The sequence below is a fragment of the Rissa tridactyla genome, chromosome 6, assembly GCF_028500815.1.
Source record: "Rissa tridactyla isolate bRisTri1 chromosome 6, bRisTri1.patW.cur.20221130, whole genome shotgun sequence".
In the NCBI taxonomy this organism is placed as follows: Eukaryota; Metazoa; Chordata; class Aves; order Charadriiformes; family Laridae; genus Rissa; species Rissa tridactyla.
Genome location: NC_071471.1, coordinates 61,087,142 through 61,110,607, shown reverse-complemented (window position 1 = coordinate 61,110,607; position 23,466 = coordinate 61,087,142). Strand labels below are relative to the sequence as shown.

The following is a 23,466-nucleotide window of genomic DNA, read 5'->3' as shown; positions in this document are numbered from 1 at the left end:
TAAGTTTTCTTTTTTTTTACATAGGTTCCCTACAATTTCAGTGAAAAAAAAAAGTCTGAGATGTGAATTACTTTTTGTCAATCTATTGATAACTATCATGAAAAACTGTACTTTTACTTCCCTCCCCACCCCTCGCCCCTTACCCCTTTCTATCACCCAGGACAAATGTCTTGGGGAACAACTGAAATCTCCAAGTTCTATCTTGTTATACTTTCTATTAAGGTTATATTTTCTTACTTTTGGAACACAAAAGCAGCAGTCACTAAAGGACCTGATAGTTGCCTCAGACAGGGATAATGTCAGCAGCTGCTGTGAAGTCAGTCACAAGAATTTTGCCAGCTATTGCAAAACAGACAAAGGAAAAATAACTGCTTCTTACCTTGTTCAAATAGCTACTATTCAAATTTATTACTGGGTTCTAGTGGTTCATTAGCACTCTTCTTGCTGGAGGCACCAGCCCACACTTGAGAACTGATGGACTGGTTAAAGTGCTTTGAATAAAATCAGCCGTGTTTATTGAACAGTTTCAGCTGGTGGATTTTTGGTGAATTAAGGTGAGAGCATTTGTAAAGAATGCAGGGATAAGAACCTTGTGCAGAGAGATGGGGATGAGCAGGTACAGATAATGATGCCATCAGCATTAGCAGGGTACCTCTGCCCACAATCTGAGGTGCATGTAGCTTTGTGATGTCCCCTCCCCCTTGTTTCTTCACTTTGGGTATTCTACGAAACATAGGCAAGAGTGGAAGCCTCTGAAATATTAAACAGCCCAGTGCCACACAGGTGCCAGGGCTGGCCAGAGGCAAGTGGCATGGCTTGAAACGGTTGGCTATGAAACAAAGTGTTTAGTGAATTGACCATCTGTCCAAGCTTGGCATAACTGTGGTAGAGCAGAGACCATCAGCAGATCATCAACATTGCTCTTTAAAATTGTTTACTATGTTAACATTTTAAAAAATTTGTGGCTGCAGCTCGTCACTGTACCCATCTCTTCTCTCCCTTTTCTGAAATATCCCTGACACAAGGAAATTGATTTCACACTGTAATGGAGTTGCAGAGTGAAGGCTAGGTAGAGCTGAAACAGATCTTTGAGAAACCTGATCTAGTGAAAGACGTCCCTGCCCATGGCAGAGGGTTTGGACTAGATGATCTTTAAGGGTCTCTTCCGACTCAAACCGTTCTATGATTCTGCGATCTCTATCATTGAATGCCCTGAGAGTTATGCCCTGGCATAACACTGAGAGTGCAAGAGGTCTCTTTGTGCCAAAAAGTTTGAGATGAGACCAGGGACTTACTGCCTCTTGTGGCAGTGTTGGAGTGTAACATTCCTCCCTCCTACTCCTCCAAATGGTTCTCATTTGTGGAAGGCCAAGAGACAGCAGGAGATAATTTATTCTTCCTCTGTTTTAAGGGCTGAAAAGTATACAATTTCCTTACTAGTCAGTCCATTTACCCTCATTCCAGTAGCCAGTCTGGTATTACTGTTCCTCTGTTTGCACTTCCTCTTCCAAGTAGCTTCCTGCATACCATAATAGTTGTGTCTAGGTGAGTCTGAGTCTTCCTTGTAGTGGCATACTCCTCCTCAACGTGGCATTCTTTATGGAGCATGTACATATGTCTTGGAATAGAGACTGACTGAAGACAATGAACCATGCAAGAACATCTCTCCCAAGAAGAAAACGTTACTGTAGGGGGGTATGAAAGAGTCATAACTAGGGAAATGGTAAACTAGGCATCACATGGAAAACAGAGACATAGAAGATGAATATCATGAGAAGCTTCCTTTATAATGAGCTTTATTTACTTTGGACTAGACTCTCTGTAGGCTTGACAAAAAGTTCATGCAGAGATTGGAGTGTTCATGAGGCCTAACAAAAATAAGCAGACCAGAAACTCCTGAAATGATAAATCTCTCAATGTAAATTCCGGATTCCCTGTAGCCAGGGGTTGAAACCTCTCGAGCAGTTGTCTGGCTGTCAACTCATCCATCTTCGCAATGTGTTAGATTTTTACTGCCCCAGGCTATCCCCGTTTATACCTCAATAATGGGGCACACCCCACTGTCTATACGCAGTGAGCGCTTGTCTATACACTTTACAACTCAGGGTGTATCAGTCACCCATGCTGTTAGGCTGTTTTCAGTGCCTTTCAGGATTAAGTTCAAAGCACTTGAAGTTCAAGTACGTTTTAGGGCATATCACAAGAAATAGGAAAGACGATCATGTGGATCATGAGTTTATCATTAACTCGCCCTTCAGAGAAAAATTACTCCCTTAATGTCACTCTTTTCCCTCTCCCTTTTTGAAGTTCTGCTTAAGTTACCATACTTTTAGGCCAGGAGTCTCCTCTTGCTTTGATTAGGATTAACGACCCTTAGGGCCTGGTATTTGGGGCTGGAAGAGGCTATTGTTTGTAATACGCTTACAGTGCAAGTGGCTTCTTTCTTGTTGTGCCATTGATTGATTAGTGGAGTTTGTCCAAGTAATTTTCCCTCTTGATATGTGCACTTTCCTTCTCTACCACAAAGTTGGTGTGAAGATTAACTAATTAATCTCATGAGATTCTTTAAAGAAAGGAACGGCTTACTAAGCAACAGAACAAAGTACAGGCAATATGTATGAACACAACTCATTCCAGATCCTCTACAAAGCTGAGTTTTCTTTTCTCCTCTGAGCAAGTAAGACTGTAAGTCTGCCTCAGTTTAAAAAAAAAAAAAAACAAAAAAGATTTTTTTTCCTGGTTCAGTACAATGCAGAACATCTGTTGCAAAAGAACAGATGATTAATAATTGAAACTAGAGTGTACTGTCCAAAACAGAGTGCCTATAGTACTGTATCTTTCCTGAGTTTTTTGTCTTTGTTTATTTCTTCTCAGAATATAGCAATCAAATACAATCATCATTATGAGTTAGATTTTATTCCAGAATGGAAGTTTCTACTGTGTTTTACTTAGATTGAAAATCTATTCCTTAAAACTTGTTTTCAGTGATAAAGCTTTTTATGTCAAATGTATGTAAAAGAAGCAACGTGTAATAATAATGAAACAGGAATAGAAAAATTTGATTTCATGGCAGGCTACTAAATTAGACCCAAACGGGCTGTGGAATGAAGAGATAAGAATCTAGAATTTGATTTGAGGGAGATTCAAGAAAAGGCAAAGCTTAATCTTTTCATGTTCCTTTCCCCAGAACTGATTGCTCTGGAGCTAATGTTTATGCGTGTGATTAGGAGCTGAGCCTGACGAATTCTATTTTCAGCACTGCTACGGGATCACGTCAGGTGAAACTAACCTTGGTGCTTTGCGCTCATGCAGCACTTCGAGCTTCCAAAGCACTCGCTAAGTTAAGACGGGTCTTTAAGTTAAAAGGAATGTAAAATTGGAGGTGGTGTTGTTTGTTCTGAAAGTGACATTATAACTCCAGATACTTAAAATTAAGACTCAGTGGAAACTAAGCAGTTTCAGATTGGATAGGCCCAAAGCATTTGTGGAATCTTCATCCTTAAAAGTATTTAAAAATTGACAGGACAAGTCCCCGAGCATCTATCTGTACCTTTGAAGGTGGCTCAGTATGGAGCAGAAGTTTGGAGTAAAAGACCTCAAGAGGACTACAGCTACCTAAATTAAATAATTTAAATTAGAAATAATTTTATAATTCCAGATAAAGCAAAAGTAGCTCTGAAACATCCTGCAGTAATCTATTAAGTTTTATTAGTGAAATATTTTCTTTATTGCTTTAGTATTACATTTCAATTTTTGCATAAGGATGACATGTTTACAGTCCTCATTAAGAGATCAGGTGAATTAGCTCAAGTGTGGACAAAATCACAGAATCTTCAGAGTTGGAAGGGACCTCTAGAGATCATCTAGTCCAACTCCCCCGCTAAAGCAGGATTGCCTAGAGCACATCACTCAGGACTGCATCCAGGTGAGTCTTGAAAATCTCCAGAGAAGGGGACTCCACAACCTCCCTGGGCAGCCTGTTCCAGTGCTCTGTCACCCTCACCATAAAGAAGTTTTTCTGTGTATTTGAACGGAACTTCCTATGTTCCAACTTGTGCCCGTTGCCCCTCATCCTGTCACTGGGAACCATTGAAAAGAGTCTGGCACCATCCTCCTTCAACCCATCCTTTAGATACTTGTATGCCATAATAAGGTCTCCTCTCAGACTTCTCTTCTCCAGGCTAAGGAGTCCCAGCTCTTTCAGCCTTTCCTCATAAGGGAGATGCTCCAGTCCCTCAATTATCTTAGTTGCACTTCACTGGACTCGCTTCAGCAGTTCCCTGTCCCTCTTGAACTGGGGAGCCCAAAACTGGACGCCGTATTCCGGTTGTGGCCTCACCAGTGCAGAGTAGAGGGGGAGAATGACCTCCTTAGAGGAGGAGAATCTTTATTTTCATTTAATTCTTGAGTAAAGGAAATGGAAGCTGCACTTTAAAAAGCTAAGATTTAAAAAGTGATGCTAATCCTCAGGGACTCCTTTCTCCCCCATCTCAGCTTTTTTCCTCCTTTAGTGAAAAGTCATTACCTCAAAGTTTCCTGGTTTCAGCTTGCCGTGTTTCAGATTTGGTATGAAAGGAATGTCGGCAATGCATATTGTCAGCATTGCGTATAAGTGATGTTTATACTTTTCAAGGACTCTTTTCGGCTTCCCATGGAAGCTGATAAGGAGCATAGATCGAACGATGGAATGGCCAATGGAATATTCCGTACCATAGAGGTCATGCTCAGTATATAAATGGGGTTAGCCAGCGGGCGGGTACTCGCGATCACTGCTCGTGACAGTGCCAACTCACCAATTTACCAGGTAGTGAGTGTGACTTGTGTCTTGTTTATTCTTTTATCGTTGTTATTATTGTTATTTTTCCTTTTCTGTTACTGTTGTATTAAACCGTCATTATCTCAACCCATGAGGTTTTTATTCCCTTTCCCCTTTTTTTCTCCCTCTCCTCCCTGCCCTTCTGGGGGAAGGAGGAGATTTGTGTGAGCGGCTGTGCGGTCCTAGCTGCCGGCTGGGGTTAAACCACAACACAAAGCAAAGGCATATATTTTAAGAATTCACCCTAGCTGCTGGGATTGCAGCTTACTCTTGGGAAAGTGAAGGTCAGTGTTTCTCTCTGTTGACAGTCCAGCCCACAAGCAGTGACTCAGCAGCACACAAAAACCCTGAAGATGTGGCAACTTCTTCACCTTTAATGGAAAAAGCAGTTGTTGAACCTTTTCAGGTCTGGTCCAAGGTGAGGCACTTTTGAGAATGAGGCTTTTGCCAAAGCTCAGCCACAGAGAGAAAAGGCTGTAGGTAGCAACCTGTCCGCTTGATGAATGTCCCCACGCTGATGAGCTGCGAGTAATGAACCAGGCTGTGTGTGGGTGCACTGCCCTCTTTTGGATTTTGATAGAAACAGGATCAGCCCCAACCCACTTGGCACTTCAGATGTTTTCTGAACTGGAGTTCAGAGTAAGGAGCGGTTGTTATTCTGCACTGTTCTGTCTCAGGAAAAGTCTTCTCCCCCGCACCTCTGGATTTTTTTACGTCTTGATTCATACCAAATAGGATTAGCGGAGAGAACAACTGAATCACGTCTGCACAGATGTCTCAGCCTCATGTTGCATTGACCCAACCCTGTACCTGGGACTTTGGTGGTAAAAAATGTCAGATAATGTGGAGAAACCACATTAAACTAGGATTAGTCAAAGTAGAGAAAGCTGAGCAACAATAACAGCAATTGTTCATTAATACAGTTAATACATTAATACTGATTTAGTTTTGCTATGTTCAAGATAGAGAAGGTCACTAGTACTTATTCACTGGCATTCAGACAACAGTCATGTATTAATGAAAATCTATTGTTGTGTACCATGCTTGAAAAAGAAACATTGAAATGCAAGCTGACTATTAAGATTATGATTATCACTGAAAATCATAACAGCAGTTGTAATTCTGGAAGTGTTCCTGAAGACGAAAAAGTAAGTTTTTGTTTAACTTGAATGTTTAGATCTTGAAAGAATTAAAGCTTTTTCTTTTTCATTTACTGCAAAATATTAGTTATTTCGATCAATATGGTAAAGGGGGAACAGTGAGCTGCAATGACCTTTTATTCAGCAGATTTTTTTTTTTAATCAGGTTTTTGGAAGTGACTGTTTATGTCCCTGTCTGAAGCTTGTGTAAGGGGGAGTTACACAGTATTTCTTTTCTTTTTCTAAGCTGCTGTTGATATATCCATTCACTTTTTCTGTCTGGTGAAACAATCCCAGGTGATTCCCACAGATAATAAAAAGATAGAACTTTCATTGGCTGCTTTCTTTTGTGGTCGCTTTTGTCCAGCCACTAGCCAGCTTTTTATTTCAAACCACATTCATCAAGATGCCAAATGCAATTCTCAACAATTCTCCTATTAGGAACACTGTACAATCCCAGCTTTCAAAAATATTGTCAGGTGATAATTTTTCTCTCTTAAAAGATAGTCCTTTGCCATCTAGTGTTCTGCTGACAAGAGATTGTCGTATCACTCAATGAGCACTAAATCTTTCATGTCTGCAAACAAGATGAATTCACCATCTGAACATTTCACCACATCATTTCTCTAGCTTTGAACAGCCAAGATTCGAGGAAGATGGTGGTATCTTACCAGTTACGGACCTCCTGTGGATTCTTGGGGGAAATGATGCTGGAGTTTCCCCTGTCCAGATCTGAACTGAGTTTGAATGTGAATTACACTATCTCGTAGTCATGGGTATAGTTTTATTTGGGGGAGACTTGGAGTATGTTATCCTCCATATCAACAAAGTGCGGACTGATTTAATGAGTTTGGGTTATGTGTCTTTGTATGAATGAGAATCTTTTTACTCTTAAGTCACTGAGTTATACTTGCAAAATAACTTGCCCACGTAACTTGTCCACAGACCTTTTCCTTGTATTAAAGTGGTCATTTCTACTTATTTCTGAGACTGTTCCAAACCAGGTTATCATTCAAAGGCATTATTTTTTTTCTTCAGTGATGAAATTGTAATTCTGTCACTGAAGTCTTTTCTTTTCCTAGAAAATTACTGCACTTTTTGAGTTAACGAGAACTTCTGGCAATAAAACACTTCACCGTGTCTTGATCGAATTATTGGTGTATTATTTTAATGGTGTCTTAATGAAAATTGCTCAGCAACTAACCTTGTCTTTTAGTTGGCAGCTCTAGCTAATTTCATGTTTTCATTTAGGTGCTAATATTGTTAGCAAATTTCTTTAAAGCAGAGACTTGGGCCAAATTTTGGTGGCAATACTCACGAGCGCAGTTCTACAGCAGTCAATGTTAACCTATGAGTAAAGCTTGTTAAACTTCACAAGGGCTTCAGTCTCCTCTTTCTCTGTTAATATGCAAATGAATGCTCGAGTTATTTCTTTTGGTAATTTTCTCCCTAATTTATTTGCTTTTGCAACCACTTACTGCTTCCAGCAACTCAATCCTGTAAAAGGAGTTAGTCTAATTTGCGATACAGTGTTGCGTTTATTTCAGAATGTCATGGCCAAAGCAGTTCCTTTCTTTGGCTTGTTTAATTTTATTTCTTATTCTAGGTCTTGAAAAAGCCTAAACAATGAGCTAGTTAGATTAGTTAAAAGAGGGCACATTGCTTTGAAATGCATGTGTGAATTGCTGAATCTGGAGAATCAGGTTCTGTCTTTACACCATCTTCATTCCTTGTAGATGGTGATCCAAATTCAGAAGCGATATGCAAAGTGGTAGAAATTACATTTCATTATGCTGGGATTCCGTGGCACTGATGCTTGCAATCAATTACCATGTAAAAAAAAAAAAACAAACCCCACAACCCTCTAAAATTATGTAACTGACATGCAAAGAAGCTGGGGGAAAGAAGGTGCAAATGTTTAGAGAATTCAAGTAGGGAATGTTAAGAGTGGGACATTTCTGTTCTTCCTTGCTGATTTCCTCTTCTGCTGTACGTCACTCTTCTGTTTCCCTGTGAGAAATGTTTCTTGTTCCATGCGGATCACCAGTGTTGGGTCTATGCATGAAGCATGGAATAGGTGAGAGGGTGAAGGTTCTTTCAGTAGCTTTGACTTGATTTGCATTTCATCCCTGTATCTGATCAGGTCAGGTGATATGATTCAGATCTGTTGACAAATCAGAAGTGAATGAAAGAACAGGTGAATCTATGAAATATACTTGGATTTTTTTCATACTCTTGTATTTCACTGATACTATGCTCTTTCCTACAAAATGTTAGAGAAAAGTTGGTCCAAGTGGAGATGTGAGGGGCTAAGATAGAGGACTGAGAGCAGTTCTGGACTTGTTTTCATTAAGCCACTGAATCTGGCATTCAGGGCAGCTGTATAAGGATCACAGTTCCATCTGTAGAGGCAAAATCAGAATCCTCTTGCGAAATGTTCCTGGACTTCTTTGTAAGAACAGCAAAAATCCACATTAATTGTCAAGGGCAATCTGTCATCAGCAGAGTTAGCACCAAAAAAAGGGTGATAAAAGTGTGGACTGTTTAAAATCTATAATTATGTTTTGTGTTCATTTGTCACTTCTAGGAAAAGCAAATCAAGTTTCTCCCTTTTCAGGGGGTGGATGATTAATGGGTGTCTTACATTTGGTTGCAAAAGCCTGTGTCGATTTTATTGACTTTTTCTACAGAGAAAAACCCCAATCTGTCTGAAGCATCAGGAAGTGCAGCATGTGCTTGCTGTGCCTGGTGTGAGTAAGCAGATTCTGATCATTGCTGAGCACTGATCTGAACAGGGAGCAATTACTTTTTGCTGGGAGAAGTAGAGTCTTGGCTTATCCTCACTCTTCATTTTTGTTTAACGTAGGACAACAATAAACCAGACCAGAGGCACTCTAAGGTTGGTATCCCTTTGCTATGGGCTTTTGCTGGAAGTGAGAGGCAGATATGTATGCCTCTCTTTACTCCTGTGTTAATAGCTTTATTTTGTGATGGTGGAATCAGAAGTAGTTTAAAAACCGTCAAGATAAAAATGATGGGCCCAGTTCTTCACATCAGAAGTTGTTGCATCAGCCCACCTGAGCTGATAAGGTTATTGTTTATCATTTTCATTCACTCTCCAGTGATGTGTGTAAGAACAGGCATGCTAAATCAGACTGAATCTTAACCAGTCGCACTCAGTTGAGAAGGAAGTGTCAGATGAGGGCAAGTATATAATGATATTTTCCTAGATATTTTCCCAGAATTCAGCAATCTGTGGTTCAGATTCCTGAGCCAACAGTGGTATTTTTGAGTTGATAGGTTTTCATTTTTTCTTCAGGAACATTATATGTTTGTTTTTCCTATTCATATAAATTTTGACATCTACAACAAAATATAGCAAGGAGTTCCATGGTTTAACCAGGTAAAAAAATCATGGCCTCACCTCTGTTTTGTATCTCACTCTTGATAATCTCATTTGACGGCCATAAATTTTGTATTATGACAGAATGAATAATTGTTCTCTAAGCATTTCCAGGCCATTCATAGTTTTGTAGACTTTGGTCAAATTACCTCTCATTTATCTCTTTTGGAAGTTGAATAGTTCATTTATTTGCTGCTATGAAAAATGTTTCATGGTTTTCTTCAATCACCCTTACAGGTATTCTGTTTTCTACTATCGCCTTTTCATCTTTTTAAGATGGAGGATGAGAATAGCACCCAGTGTTACAGATTTGGGAATACTTTACAGTGGCCTAATAGCAGTATTTGTTATGCAGTTTAATTCTTTCCTAATAATTCCTACAGCTGTAATGGAGGCTTTTTGATAGGATCTGAGGGCTGAGCTTCTACTTTCACAGATCTCTTCACCGAAACCCCCAGACTCCTTTCCTGAAGGAAGTATCTACTTACAGCCTATTGCTCTGTCTGTTACGCTGGGATTGCTTTTCTCCAACTGTATTTTTTTTCATACATCATCACTGAATTTCACCTGTCATTTTATTGTTCAAGTACTCGGTATTGTGAAATCCTTTTACAGACCTTCATAGCTGGCTTTTGTTTTCATCATTCTGAATACCTTACTGCCGTCAGCAAACTTTGTCGGCTATCTTTCCTTCCTTCTTTCCAGATCACTAATGAATAAATTAAACAGCACAAAGCATCAAGGAAATTCCAACTGAACACTTCTCTCCATTGTGGAAACTGAAAGATTTTTTTTTTCCCTAGCCTTTGATGCTGATCTTCTAACCATAAATTAATCTATGAAGAGGTTTTTTATCCCGTGACAAGTTCATATCCTTTGGCAAGGGAGCCCCTCACAAATCCTATTTGACTTCATCAGCTGGGTTGTCTTTCCCTACAGGGTCTACGAATGCGGATAGATTTAAGGTGTGATTTTCATGTGCGAAAGCCATGTTGATTCCTCAATGATGTCCAGAATATGCTTGTCCAGAAACCAGTGTTAGCTGGGAAAGCAGTGATATGTCATATTAAGCCCTGTAGAAACAGCAAGAAAATTGCTCCTTTGAGAAGCTCACATTTAAGGAAATCCAGCATGCTTTCTACTGTGAAGTCAGACATTATAAAAACAGGTTCTTTCTAATCTGCTATCTTAGAAATTAAAGTTTGACTTCTAAATTTAGATTTACTTTGTTATTGTTACTGGTTTTATTTTCCATGCTTTTCCTGTTCAACATGTCTGTGTCCACTTTTATTTTCTCTATAAGCAACTGCATCAACCCAATGTGTAAGACTACTTCAAAGCAAAATTGGCTTCATTTATTTTGAAGAAAATTCTAAAATCTATTTTCTCTGTATTTCATATGCTGCAACAACAAAAACATTAAAATTAATGGTACTTTCCCTCCTTTCTCATTTATGTTGCAGGCAACTTAGACAGTAAAACTAAGATAATGTGGCTGCAACTACATTAGCATGTAACGCACCTTGGTGGAAGTGGCTTGTAGAATGAAATGGTTGATGTTGAGATGACATCCATCTGCAATATCGGCATTTTGTAGGCAGAAGGTCTGACTTTAGTGCTAATCTGATACTCAGCTAAATGTCCAGTGGTGGTTGGGGCACATCAGATGCGCTCCTGAAATGTATATTCTGGTTTTGTTTCCTTGAAAGGGAATTCAGTTCCTGTGGCCCAAGATCACTGTGGTATGGGCCAGAACTTAGTATGTAAGGATTTGCTATAGAGATTTCACTCCAAAATTTGGGGGTTTCATTTCAGAAGCACGCTCCTGGTCTGATCAGAAACATTCATGTAGATACACACAGCATTTTTCTCTTGTTTTGACAGATTTCTTCATACAGATATCAATTTCTGCTTCTTATCCAATAAATGCTATCTTTTGGGCTTGTAACGCAGATTATTTACATGCAGATATGTTGTAATTAAATTTGCTTTCCTTCTCTTGTAAGAAACAGTGCTGACTGTGATGTGAGTAGTAACTGCTTAGGCAACTCGAGCCTGTTTTCGTTTATGGCATCTGTGCAAAAAGATGAGCAATGCCCAGGGTACCACAGTGGAGCAGCCAATGCCGTCCCAGCACTGAAAGTTGGTCTCATAGTTAACAATCTGACTAGTGGCTGGAGAGTCATTTGCCAGCTCCCTCCCCTATCTCTGTATGCCCTTGTACAAATCTTCAACGGTTCTGCACAGCTCTGCCACATCTAAAACACTATTGCTATTGGCATATGTAGCAAAACTGATGTGTCCTGAAACACTTCATATGTGCAGAACGGCTGGTTATCGCAATGCAACAGCTAAAGCTTCTGGAGGCTGTAGATACCTAAAAACACAGTAGTAATAGCCCAGGGTGGTAGTTAGCAGATTAAAGCCAAAGTCAGCAGTGCTGGCAAGTCTGTTTAGGCACTTAACTTTTATTGATTGAATGAGGAATTAGGTGCTTCAGAGACTCAACAGTTTGTCCCTCAATTCCCTTTCTAAGAAACGGAGATAAGAGCACTTTCACACTTCAGAGGAGTGGCCTGACGGAAAATGGGTTAGGGTGGTGATGTGCTTGGGTATGACAGTGAGGAGGTCAGATGAGTTCCTTGTGTAGGTAGAAGGAAATATGTGAGACTAGAGTGGATCTTGATTAACAACTTGCCTTAAAGGCGCAATCCAAAGTCAATGACGAGGCTCTTATTAACTTCAGGGAGCTTGGATCAAGCCCATTGATTTGTGCTTATTTCTGCTCTAGTTGCTATAGTCCAAATTAATGCTGTGCTGTGATATTTTCAAATACCAACATAAATAAAATCCACTCAAGAAGGAAGTCATAAAAATAGGAAAATTGTAATGCCTGAATCATCGTACTGAATTGATAAATGTTAACCATAGGAACATTGTCCCAGAAATAAGACTGGTAAGAAAAAAGAACTGACTGATAAACATCACAAATTAATTTTTGGCTTCAGAAGCTGGATAGGCTACTTAGTGACAATAGATGATCTATATATTGACATTTTGATTATTAATGCTTTCTATGTAGCTTCTATCATGCAATCTTCAGTTTAGAAATCACATCAGTGTCATGATTGATGTATTTGAAAGTGTTAAATTAAAATAATAAAGTTTAATTCTAATAATGCATGTTTTCATCACAAAATTTCAAAAGTAAATCAGAGATACAATAGGAGACTGTAACTTTACACTGCAATAGAAACATTACCCAATTTTATGTTCGAGATACAGTGTGATAATGTAACTGGTCTAAGATCACCTGGGATATTAAAATTCAGGGATTTTTAAGAACCCCAACCTTCCAAGTCCCAGGCCAAATTGTTATGCTACCAAGGGGTTTTCTAGAGATACATAAAAAAACCTCTGGCAGTTACCCAATAATGAAGGGCATTTTCTATGAAGTTTATACGTGTATTTACACCTTCACATACAAATAATTCATTATCACCTGGTGTCTATCAAGGCTTATGGTGCCCTGTAATTCATAGGTAGTGAGTTAAGATATATCTAACTCTGCCTGCCTAAACGAAAGAAAGAGAAGGAAATGGAGTGTGTGTTTTTTGTAGTGCTCAGAACCAGATAGGAATTTGCTCTGAGAAAAGCCAGGTGTGGGTCCTTTCATTTCAGGCTTGTCTAAGAACAGATCAGTGTTTGCCATTTGCAAAGCAACAGCAGCACCTTTATTTAAAAAAAAACAAAACAAAACAAAAACAAACCAAAAAAAAAACCCCAAACATTAATGATTCAATGCTTTAATACTTTCCCAGACAAATATTCTTCAGAACTTTTCATGTTTGTCGTTCATGGTGCCTCATTCCCATTTCTTAGTGGTATTACTTTGTTGCTTGCTGAAATACTGGAATGATCTCTTTCTACTGCTCAAACCTACATACTCTCTCATGCAGAGACACACGAGAGGAGTGCCTCATTATTCTCTCTGATTCATCAGCAATGCAGACCAATTAATGCTACAGTTAATGGGGAGAAGTAGATACTACAACTACAAGCTGTGTATCTTCTGTCACTCCTGAGCTAACATTCTTGGACGAAGCTAGAATGCAACTTTGCCACGCGAAGATTATTTTTGATACGCTACCGCATCTATAATTCTCAACACCATAGAAACTGGAGAAGGAAAGAACCCAGCCACATTATCAAGTGTGTCCTCCTGCCAAAGCAAGTTCGCTCTTGCAGGCAGCCTGGTTATAACATTTCAGGCAATGAAACTGTCATCTTCTCTGAAAATTCTGCCAGAGACCAACAAAGCTCACCATTAGAGATCATTCTCTGTGTGTCTTTCTTTTTTCTTAACACCTAACTTTTTGTCTGCCATTCCAGCAGATCATTCATTAAGACCCTAGCAGCCCACTGTGGTGATTTGGTAACTTAGTAAGTTTGCTCTCCAGTGTTACAGATGTCAGGTTTGATTTTTCTGGTAACCTAAGCATAGTTTCATTTAGGTCTGTTTTAACTAGCGGTAAAGACATTCATATGTAATGTTTATATACCTAGCTGAAATATACTGTTTTCCTTACTGAAAGATTGGCTGTGCTTAGTTTTAATATTACATTGAAACATTTTGAAATAGACATATTTAATAAGCTTATCTGAATTTCCTAGCTGCTTACTTATTTTTGCATCTGACTCTTCACTGTATTTTCACCTTTCTCTTCCACATAGATTATGCTACTGACTGATCCAGAAGTTGAGAGCAGCTTATTAATCAGTTCTGATGAAGGGGCCACCTATCAAAAATACCGTCTGAACTTCTACATCCATAGTCTGCTCTTCCATCCCAAGCAGGAAGATTGGATCTTAGCATACAGCCAAGATCAGAAGGTAAGAATTGTTGACGGCATTTCACTTTGTTTGCTTAGGAACAAGCTAGGATTTCTCCATCTCTCTACATAACTGCTGCAGAGCATTCGGGACAGTCTTTGGGGTGATACCAGGACAGTCTTTGGAAATACCAAACTGTTATTTCCAAGCAAAAAAAACCTGAGTAAGACTTAATGTAAAGGGCAAAGTAAAGGACACGGGCATCTGCTGTGTTCTTGGGACATAGCGCTTTATGAATGACCTGGGAGTCTGCATTTATTCATCAGTCCTTTTAGCAATATCATGTGGCATGCAATGGGCAGTGAAGACAGCTAGGATCCTTCACGATAGGAATAACAACCTCTATTGAGGCTTTTTGTCCTCTTGTTTAACAATTCTCTTGCTCCATCCTAGCAGCAGATCCAAGAACAGTATGAGACACTCCTTGTTCCTATCTGGTTGGCATACTTTCAAGTAGCCTTTGATTTTCTAAGAGAAAGGTAGTGGTGAATCAATTTCCTTTGAAGTCCAGTTCCTTCAGTACGGGTAATCCGTCAGCCGAATAAATATACTGTGAGATTTGCCTTGATTTTTTGCTGCCCAACTTGAGACAACAGAACAGGACTTGATTGTAAGAGATCTCATTGTTAGACCTTTTTGAAAATCAAGCACATCAATACTTGCAAGCCAGTTGGCTTCCAGTGAAGGACTGGTAGAGGTCAATCTGTTTAGTTTAACAAAAAGCAGATTGAACGGAGACTATGTTGTTGTGCATAAATATCCTGATGGGGAAAAGCGAAACGTGAGTAAGCATTTTGAGCTAGCAAAAAAACTGCTAACAAGAATTGATGGCTAAGGGTCAATGGCAGATAAACTGAACTGTGAAGTAACTAGCCATTGGAGCAAACTGCTCTGAGAAATGGTAGATTTCACATCCTGGTATTTTGACGTTTTTGAATAAAACTGGAAAACAGACCAAAACAATTCATTGAGTTCTCAACATGGGTAAAAGAGCGAAATATCTTGGCATATAATATATTAGCCTTTATACAAAGAAATTTAGTGGTCTGTTTTTTGTTTTACATATTGATAATGAGTTCAAGATCCTTAGGGTGGCAAGGAGGGCACACAGTAAGCTTGCTACCCTGGACCTCAGGAGAGCAGAATTTGGCCTCTTCAGGGATCTGCTTGGTAGAGTACTGTGGGAAAAAGCCCTGGAGGGAAGAGGGGCCCAAGAAAGATGGTTAATATTGAAGGATCACCTTCTCCAAGATCAGGAACAATGCATCCCAACAAAGAGGAAGGTGGGCAAAAACATAAGGAGACCTGCATGGATAAACAAGGAGCTCCTGGAGAAACTCAAATTCAAAAAGGAAGCCTACGGAGGGTGGAAGCAAGGACAGGTAGTCTGGGAGGAATACAAAGAAATTCTCTGAGCAGGTTAGACAAGCTAAAGCTTTGATAGAATTAGATCTGGCCAGGAACATCAAGGGCAATAGAAAAAGCTTCTATAGGTATGTCAATGATAAAAGGAAGACTAGGGAAAATGTGAGCCCTTTCCAGAAGGAAGCGGGAGACCTGGTTACCTGGGATATGGAGAAGGCTGAGGTGCTTAATGACTTTTTTGCCTTGGTCTTTACCGGCAAGAGCTCTAGCCACACCACCCAAGTCGCAGAAGGCAAAGGCAGGGACTGGGAGAATGAGAAACAGCCCATTGTATGAAAAGACCAGGTTCAAGACCATCTAAAGAAACAGAAGGTGCACAAGTCTGTGGGACCTGATGAGATTCATCTGTGAGTCCTGAGGGAACTGTCAGATGAAGTTGCCAAGCCACTATCCATCCTATTTGAGAAGTCGTGGCAGTCTGGTGAAGTTCCCACTGACTGGAAAAGGGGAAACATAACCCCCATTTTTAAAAAGGGAAAAAAGGAAGACCCAGGTAACTACAGGCTGGTCAGTCTCATCTCTGTGGCCAACAGGATCATGGAGCACATCCTCCTAGAAACTATGCAAGGCGCATGAAAAATAAGGAGTGAATGGTGACAGCTAACATGGCTTCACTAAGGGCAAATCATGCCTGACAAATTTGGTGGCCTTCTATGATGGCATTGGTGGTTAAGGGAAGAGCAACTGACATCATCTACCTGGACTTATGCAAAGCATTTGACTCTGTCCTGCATGACATCTTTGTCTCTGGAGAGACATGAATTTGATGGATGGACCACTCGGTGGATAAGGAATTGGCTGGATGGTCACGCTCAAAGACTTATGGTCAACGGCTCGATGTCCAAGTGGAGACCAGTGATGAGTGGCGTTCCTCAGGGTTTGGTACTGGGACCTGTGATGTTTCATATCTTTGTTGGCAACATGGACAGTGGGATTGAGTGCACCCTTAGCAAGTTTGCTGATGACACCAAGCTGTGTGGTGCAGTCGACACACTGGAGAGAAGGGATGCCATCCAGAGGGACCTGGGCAGTTTTGAGAGGTGGGCCCATGCAAACCTCATGAAATTCAACAAGGTCAAGCACAAGGTCCTGCACATGGGTCCAGGCAATCCCAATCACAAATCCAGGCTGAAAGGGAAATGGATTGAGAGCAGCCCTGAGGAGAAGGACTTGGGTATGTTGGTGGATGAGAAGCTCAACATGAGCTGGCAATGTGCACTTGCAGCCCAGAAAGCCAACCATATCCTGGGCTGCATCAAAAGAAGCGTGGCCAGCAGGTTGAGAGAGGTGATTCTCACCCTCTGCTCTGCTCTTGTGAGACCCCATCTGGAGTACTGCATCCTGCTCTGGGACCTCCACAACATAAGAAGGATATGGACCTGTTGGAGCAGGTCCAGAGGAGGGCCATGAAAATGATCAGAGGGCTGATCATCTCTCCCATGAGGACAGGCTGAGAGAGTTGGGGTTGTTCAGCTTGGAGAAGAGAAGGCTCCGGGGAGACCTTATAGCGGCCTTCCAGTACCTAAAGGGGGCCTACAGGAAGGATGGGGAGTGTACACTACCAGGGAGTGCAGTGATAGGATGAGGGGTAACAGTTTTAAACTGAAAGAGGGTAGATTTAGATTAGATATCAGGAAGAAATTTTTTAGTAGTGTGAGGGCGGTGAGGCACTGGAATGGGTTGCCCAGAGAAGTTGTGGATGCCCCATCCCTGGAAGTGTTCAAGACCAGGCTGGATGGGCCTTTGAGCAACCTGGTCTACTGGGAGGTGTCCCTGCCCGTGGCAGGGGGGTTGGGACTAAATGATCTTTAGGGTCCCTTCCAACCTAAACCATTCTATGAATCTGTGAGAATCTGAATCTAATCAATAATCAAAGTAATTGTTCCTTTTACACATTAATGTGAATATCAACGTAAAAATTTGAATTCTATGATGTTTTCCATCTGTGTATTTGAATTCATTTTACAAACATTAAACAATTAATTTTCCTTTAGCCTAAATTAGGCTTGTTGTAACTATTACTGTGAGCCTGCAAAAATAAAGGCGTAAGGAAGCTAAATAAGTCACAAAATGATTTTATGGGAATTTTTGGGATAGAAGTTTAGTCCTGTGCTTTAACCTCAAAACCAGTATCCTTCCAGGCCAGTAGCTTAATATCCTTCCCAACTGTGGGAAATGCATCGTGCCTGCCTAATTCTTCCTGTAAAGTCAATTACATATTCACTCATCTCTCTCACAGCATTTTGTAGAGTATACTATAGTTATAATTTATTCCAGAGAAAGGTGCAGATTAAATGATTTCTGACTCTTCAGTATGTAATTAGACAAGGTCAAAATGTTTCTTATCCCTTGCCGCTATTGAATTCTCTGGACTGATATGAAACTGGACAGAATCTGGTCTCTGCTGTCTTTTAGGACCCTTTGGAATGAAAGTTACTGTGTGCTGGTAACAGGAAATTTATCACATGAGGATCAATGAAACTTGCAGTGGTAAATTTGTCAAATAAAATTAAGATACAGTAGAAAATTAATTTCAGTTGTTGTAGTAGGCAGCCTGCTTTGGAAATAATTTTTAATTAGAGTCTATCATATGGTAGATGGCTACTAGCAAATATATTGTCACTGCTTCACAGGAAACTCCCACTTTTCTTCCACAGAATGGTAAAACAACAATCCAGATATAAGAATGAAGGGCCCTTTTGTGCGTTAACCTGAATTTATAGGGTTGGAATTGGAGTTGTGTGGGGGGGATGTTTTGAATGAGAGGGTGCAGGCTGTACGTTAAAATATCTTTGTGTTATGGCATTGACTAGCAAATTGGATACCTTGGTAATTCAATATGGCAGTTGCAAGAAAAAAAATCATGTAGCACAAAGTCTGTAGATCAGTACCAATTAACTCTAAAATAGAACTTTAAAAGTACTCCATATTGGTATGAGTCACAGGCCTGGTTTCTACTTCAAAGCCTAATGGACATGTTTTCTGACTTCAACAAGCTTTAGCAAAAAAACATGGAGGGTAACCAACAGGCAAAACCAACTCAGCTTGGATCAAAAATTAAATGTAACTCAAACTAAGAGTCAAGTTCAGCTTGTGGCTACATGTAAATGACTCCCATTGGTTTCATGCTTGTATATCCAAGGGCAGAATTTTCTCAGAGTAATTAAGAGGTCCTGCAGGTATTTAGATAATTGCAATGGGACCTGCGGGGTAGTTTGGAAGAAATGACAATGCCGTTTGCTATTGCATGCATGGCCATATTTAAGGGAAGAGAACGCGTTACTCCTTGGATTCCAGGCACTGTGTGCACATTGACTGAGTCACCCAAGGAAGCACGGGAAATGTATCGGCATGGTAAGGAATTTACATTTTGGTATCACTGACTTCGATGCCACTGACTGAAGAGACTGTGAAGGCTTTGTGGGTGGGGGTCGTAAGGAGTAAGTTGGATTTTGACCAGTTACGATTGTCACAGTCATTTAATTTTGACAGTCGGGGGGAGGTGACAATCAACTAGAAAACATTTACATCCTTCGAGCAAGCCATGTCATTGTTGCCATCCATTTGCATCTTGTCATTGCAGCAGGTGGGACCAGGAGAATCAGGTGGTGAATAGAGCATGAGCTGGAGGGCCAGAGATCACTTTGGGTCTGGACTGTCTTGGTTCCCAGAAGTTGTGCATCCAACTCAGGACTGACCAGGGCAAAGCCAACAGTTAGTGCACGCCTCGCATTGCTCAGTTGTAATGAACAGGCAATGGGAGGCATTGCATCATCCCTCAGTCTCTTCACAGCCCACTGACTCTATCACTATGATAAGCACTACAGATCTTTTTTTTTTTGTTTGGTTGAATAGGGATTTAGTCAATGCTAAGGGAAATCTGTGTTCGCTGAAGTCATTTTATGTCCCATTTTCTTGGGTGTTGTGTGTGGGTGAAGGTGGTTAATTGCTGGGGTTCAGCTGACAAGCAATAACTCATTAAGCTTCAGTGACTCGGTTGCTTTTGTTCACATGTCTCTCCCCTGCGTCTCTGCCATGGGCTGCAGACTTGAATTACCACTGCTGACAGACCAGTCCCTTATTCAGTCGTGACTTTTTCCTGCCAGTCTTGAGGAAAAAAAGAGCAGCAAACCATCTGCCGCCTGCACTAATTGCTTCATGATTGCATTCATTGTTCTGGCTGAAAGCATAGTTGTTACATGGCTGATTCTTACCATGTGATTGCAGAACTACTGCCTGCTTCTCCATTTTCTGTATAAGAGGAGTTAAAAATCAGGAGGAAACTTCAGACACAGTAAAGCATTGCTTGTGAGGCAAAAGCTTGTTGGAGGTCTTGTACGTGTGAGCTCTCATGGGTTTAATCAGCTGGCTGGTAGGATGAAGGTCTGTATTTTAGGGGAGTATTGCTTATGTATTACTATGTAATCTTCAAAAGTGGTTTGCTGTGTAATCAGAGGGTGGGATGTAAGAGCCTCTACTTCATGTGGAGACATCATCTGCTATTCAGATGGGTCAGACACACAGAGGAACGGTTAATAATCAGCCATGAATAACAGAGCTATTTGGGGAGACGAAATACAGGTGAAATTGGGAAACACAAGTCAGACGGGCGAAATGCAGGTTCGTAATTGCTCAGGAATAAATGCGCGAAGGCACTCAAGCACTGAAAAAGCTGGTTTAAAATGGAGTTGTTGTTCTTGCTTCTCCTCTTTCATTTTAAATGAACTCTTGAAAAGCAAGGCATCCCAGAATAAAGGAACTCTGACAACACAGCAGTAGTAAATAAAGAAGTTTGCGTTACCTTTTTTCTTTTTTTTTTTTTTTTTTTTTTCATTTTGGCCTTTCCCAAATATCTGATTCCATCTGTCTGCCCTTATTTACAATGTGTGTCACATTGTAGATCAATGAGAGGGACTGATACTTGGCTCTATAGCTGAAGTGCTGAAGTTTAGCAAATCAGGATTCTGTTGTTTGTGGGACAACGTATCTTCTGTCATCAAACCATGTCATCTTCTCCAGTTTCCTGTAGTAAAGGAGGTCCACTCCTCATGCATTCAAGTGGAAGCGAAAGGTGTTCATGTATCAGGGATGACAGAGGAACCACTTAAAATAGAGATAAGGATGCATATGGCCACAGGATGTCTGTGTGAGAGAACAGGCCAACTCTTAATGGTACTTTCAGCCCCATCTATCCTTGTATTTGGTCTAATGCTTGTGTCTGACAGAAGAGTATCTGCCATAGATGTAGCCGGTATCACTCTTCAAGATGTAATGAACTATTTTTGATGCATTTCATAATTCTAAAACCTTTCATTTCCCTGCATTAGGATCTAACTTTGAGGGTGACCATGCTTGGAAAATGGTCAGACCAGGGACCTCCAGAGGTTCCTTTTAACATAAATTATTCTGTTTCTAGTTACACCCTCTCAATTCCAGCGGTAACAGTCACTGCCTACATAGACCAGAGAAAGAGGAGTAAAATCCGGATTTATTTTATCAGAAAATGCACCATAGGTTTTTTTAAAAAAATTGCTGTTAACATCAAGCAACATCATTTTGGGGTGGTTTTTTTTTTCCTGCACTGCTGACAACATTTAGAGGACTATTCACTTGGGCTAATGTTAGCTGAGGGAGGTTAATCCCATCTAAAATTAATGGAGAGGAAAAAAAGCTTTTCTGTAGTGGTAAGCATTAGCCACTTTGAATCATCTTCTGGAAAAGCCTATTTCTTTTGACATACTACAGACAAAACCAGGGAGCTATTTTGCATAAAGCTAATGTTAGCCTACGTGAATAACTCCCCCTTTCCCTGTGGCATTACTCCTGCAATGCTCTACAATATTTGTGTTAATATTTAAGGCACCACTAATCAACCAAGCCAGTTTTTCAGCAGACTTGATTCTCTTTGATGCACATAGATGAACATGAAAAATAGTAAGGAATTTGCACGTTAAAAGGTGTTTGTCCCAGGCCTTGAAACGTGGCCCTTCCTGCTCGAGCTTAGATAGCCTTTCTGGGTTACCAGCACTTGTGCCAGGGATAGAAAGGGCCTTCCACACAAAGGCCTTGTGAATGCTAGCCCCTATTTTTAAGACTTTCCATGTGGTTATGTTTCGAAGGAAGATACCAGTCATGCACAAAACCAACCATGTTTGTAGCTAGGACTGTGCACGCCATTTGTGTAAAGACCTTAAAGATAGACACCTCCCAGGCATCCTGATGACACGTCTTGCACGCAACTCTTTGCAAATATGCCTTGTTATCTCTAGGCAAACTGATTAGCATTTGGTGGCAAACAGCATACTGAAAATGAACAATGAAGGGACATCAAAACAATTCATCTGGCTGTTGTTTTATTAGGATTTCTCCTCCTTTCTTCTCACAAAGTCAATTCCTCAGCATTGTCTCACAAAGAAGAAGAATGTTGTCAGATTTTATCTTTTTTTTTTTTTAATTGGCCGGAAGCCAGTGTACAAACTCTGTCATAAAATAAGCTTTCCTAGTGTACCCATCAGTCTTTCACGCACCTCACTAAGCACAATATGCTGGGGTAACAATTTAAAATAAAGAATGGAATTAAAAGTGGGAGGAATTTCTAACATTCTTTCCTCCTCCAGTAAATAATAAAAAAGAAAAAATCAACTAGGAGAGCCCAGTGGCAGCCTGGCAATCCAGAGAGGAAGCTACAGTTCTGCGCCAGGAGTGTGATCAGTGAAACAGAAGGAAAGACTCTCGAGCAGTAATCACTGCACGCTTTACCACTCACTCACTCATCTTTAGGCAAATCAATACATCCTTGCTTATCCATCTGTATAAACATCAGCCCTCCGTCCCCCTGGAGAACTTGTTCTTTTGCTGTTTTGGGATCCTTGGATGCATACTTATAGCTATGGGTAGATCTCTTGTTTCTCCGCAAGATTTTCTGCGCTCTACATAACTCCAGTTTTCCTACTTCCATGAAAAAATTACTTTTTTCCTTTCCATCGGAGTTGGACAGTTCACTGGATTAGGAATAAAGAAATTTGCTTTGTATCACTAAGTCTGCCACTGATCTCTGTGGCGTTGAGCAACTCTCTCTGTTTTTCTGTAGATGACCCACCTTTCCCTTCTCTGTTGTTTGATTTGACTGTGTTCTCCAACGTGTCTCCAGTTTCTCATTATACAAAATGCCTGTCAACACTAAATTCACTTGGAGCCATAGGTTTTAATATAATGCAAGTGATAAACAACAATGATTTATTTTTAAATTTAACGCTATGCATATGTGCATGAAAATTATGACATTTTGCCCTAAATTCTGCTGTAATAAGCCTTTTCTGTTCTCTTCTTATTCTAATACAATACACTTTTTAAACAAAAATGCATTTATTTAATGTAGTTATCTAAACAGTTATGAACCTGCCAAGTAAATTTACCACACAACAGGAAACAAACTCAGGATACCCTATTAACTGTTACAGACATAGTATTTTTTAACAGAGAAGGGAATTAACCTCGAGGACAACACACTAAGTGGAGCAGTAAATTCATCATCCTTTGGAATTGAGATTGGATTTTTCAAATGAGACAATCTAGTTCAGCCATCAGTTCTTGGCCTGAATAATTCTCTCTACTGTTTGAGTTTAGTGGTAAAGATTCTGCAGCACGTGTAAGGAGGAGAACAGACTGATGATACCGGTGGCGGCTTCTGGCTTTAAAATATATATGCCAAGCAGAATCCTTTAAATATCTTCTGGTAAAAATGATGTTTCCTGCCACTTTTTTAACATATGAGTTGAATGCACTGGAGA

The 23,466-nt window shown here is 40.2% G+C and overlaps 1 protein-coding gene across 1 annotated transcript in view; it reads left to right on the top strand.

Annotated features, from left to right (window-relative positions):
* The window catches only part of LOC128911172 (VPS10 domain-containing receptor SorCS1-like), a 303,650-nt gene that overhangs the window by 168,510 nt on the left and 111,674 nt on the right, over window positions 1–23,466 (top strand). Inside the window, exon 4 of the mRNA XM_054205538.1 lies at window positions 14,093–14,251. Coding sequence (XP_054061513.1) covers window positions 14,093–14,251 — 159 coding nt within the window. The remainder of the gene's footprint in view (window positions 1–14,092; window positions 14,252–23,466) is intronic.